Below are 2,356 nucleotides of genomic sequence, written 5' to 3'. Positions count from 1 at the left end.
CTTTAGCCGAAAATGGCTCCTCAACATTTTACCTTCTAGACCTATATATCATGAGGGAAACCAATGTATCATAATCCGTATCTTCAGAGATCAAAGAAATTAACTAGTAAGATTTTTAACTCTTACCCACTTGAAAAAACATGAAAATTATGAGTTGCCAAGCTCTTTAGTTCAGAGTTAGGCTCCACCCAGACTACAACTCGAAAGTCATGGTTCCCAAACTCCTCCTGTTGCTCTGCTATGTCCTTGGCAGAAAGGACGGCAGAATCTCTACACATATACAACTCGATCAATTCAAGTGTTTGAATTTCTGCAAAACTTGAAGGAATTTTCTGTAATTTACGTAGCTCTACAAGTCGAAGGATGTTGAGGCATGGAAAGTGGCTACTATCCACCCTCCAGCGATTCAGTTTATAAATGCAAGTCATTTGCAAGAATCTTAGGCTGCAAAATTGCCCTTCAACTGTATTCCAAATGCCCCCTTTAACAGAGTCATTATACAATTTGAGCCCTTGAAGGAGGGGCAATGAACCTATCTTTGCATTTATTTGTTTCCATTGAAAACCACCGCCCCACAAAGTCAACTTCTTGAGCGAGTGCGGGAAGCTCAGCCTCTCCAAATCAATCCCTCTTACTTCACTAATTAAACTGACGTAAAGGGATTCCAGTTTCTGTAGATAGCCAAGATTTTCGGGACAGTACTGCGAAATGGATGATTCAGAATAAAATATATGCAGCTTCCTGATATTGGGAATTCTCACAACCACTGTTTCAGCACATTTAAAGTTCTTAATCTGAGACATCTTCTGCAGGTTTGGCAAAACAAACTCATCCTTGGTGGCAGTGGTTGTGGGTGGATCTGGGAGGCCAAGTCCAGGGACCTGCACATGCCTAAGTTGATGCATTTTCCAAATCTCAGGTGGAGCATAAATGAGCTGCCCATCAGTCCTCTTAACAATCAATGTTTGTAAATTCCAAAGAAGGTGCATTGAAGAAGGAAAACTAGAGCTCAAATTCATCTCCGCGGAGAAAGCTAGATACTGCAAGTTAACTAGCTTGAAAATAGCTTCTATCGGATACCAATCCTTTCTCCTTAAATAATGTAAATCCTCGGAATAAGTCTGTTTGAGTACCCTCAACAATCTCAAAGAATCCAACGGGAAAGCTTCCTGAACATCACATGTCAAAGAACGAGGAAGTTGTGCCGAGTGCAAAATTTTAGAGGTATCATATTTCTCCATTGAAGAGTTTTGATGTACAACAATACGACGATGGATAGTTTTAGCTTGTCCGATTTCAAGACTACAAAGAAACTTCTCCTTTTGAGCTTCTCTTAAGCATAGATCCCTCAAGAGATCATGCATTTTGCATGATCTTATTTTTCCACTAGATCCTAACCTATGGACTATAATAAGATTTCTGTCGATAAGGTCCTTCAAGTACTCTCCTGCTACCTCTTCTAAGCTTTTGCCACTAATTGGTTTTAGAAATCTTTCCGCAACCCAAAGTTTTCTAAGCCTTGAAACATAAGTCACTTTGTCTTCAGGAAAAACTCCCATATAAAGGAAGCATGGCTTTAAATGAATTGGTAACTCCAGATAACTCATATACAGTACTCTTAAGCAACGTTTGTTGTCCTCTAAATTCACAATTGAACTTAAATTTTCTGCAATGTATTCCCAGTAATTTCTTGTCTTTTCCGACTTTGCTAGGAGCCCTCCAATCAGAATGAGTGACAAAGGAAGTCCTTTGCAATTTTTGGCAACTCTCTTTCCAATTTCCTCTAATTCAAGAGGGCAACTACTTTTTTCTCCAAACACAGTGTTACAAAACAAATCCCAACTTTCGTTCTCCTTCAGAAAATTCATTGTAAGGCCACGAGAGCCACTTATTTGCAAAGCCAAGTTTGACAGCCTAGTGGTTATCATTATTCTACTTTCCTTGTTGTTACTTGGAAAGAACAGTTTTATCTTATCCCATGCCTCAATACTCCACATATCATCCATTACAATCAAATACCTTCTACCACATAAACTTCTATACAACATTTCTCCTAATGCATCTCCACTCAGCATTTCCTTGCTCTCTTTTCTTTCTGGACAAACAAGTTCTAACAAAATTTCTCGTATGTTATATTCTTGAGAAACTGTAACCCAAGCACAAGTGTCAAAGTATTGTACAATAAGCGGATTCTCATAAACATTTCTAGCAAGTGCAGTCTTACCAATACCGCCCATCCCAACTATTGGGACGATACGGCAACCAGATTGTTGTCCGGTGAGCTTATCCATTATGTCATTCAAGACATCATCAACACCAACCATGGCGTGCTTCTGCCCCATTAGAGGAGATGAGC

General features: G+C 39.4%; 1 protein-coding gene across 1 annotated transcript; it reads right to left on the bottom strand.

Annotated features, from left to right (window-relative positions):
- Window positions 1-2,350, bottom strand: LOC105157782 (putative late blight resistance protein homolog R1B-16). Its single transcript, XM_011074256.1, has 2 exons — window positions 127-2,350; window positions 1-41 (listed from the first exon to the last, which is right to left on the bottom strand). The coding sequence occupies exons 1-2, from the start codon at window positions 2,340-2,342 to the stop codon at window positions 29-31; spliced, it is 2,229 nt and encodes a 742-aa protein (XP_011072558.1). The 5' UTR covers window positions 2,343-2,350; the 3' UTR covers window positions 1-28.

This window comes from Sesamum indicum, linkage group LG3, assembly GCF_000512975.1.
Source record: "Sesamum indicum cultivar Zhongzhi No. 13 linkage group LG3, S_indicum_v1.0, whole genome shotgun sequence".
NCBI classification, from domain to species: domain Eukaryota; kingdom Viridiplantae; phylum Streptophyta; class Magnoliopsida; order Lamiales; family Pedaliaceae; genus Sesamum; species Sesamum indicum.
The sequence above is the reverse complement of the archived record's forward strand: the minus strand, read 5'-3'. Positions and strand labels throughout refer to the sequence as shown.

Bases quoted from the DNA above. Each gene is read 5' to 3' on its own strand.
- LOC105157782 (XM_011074256.1), bottom strand. From the start codon at position 2,342: ATGGGGCAGAAGCACGCCATGGTTGGTGTTGATGATGTCTTGAATGAC.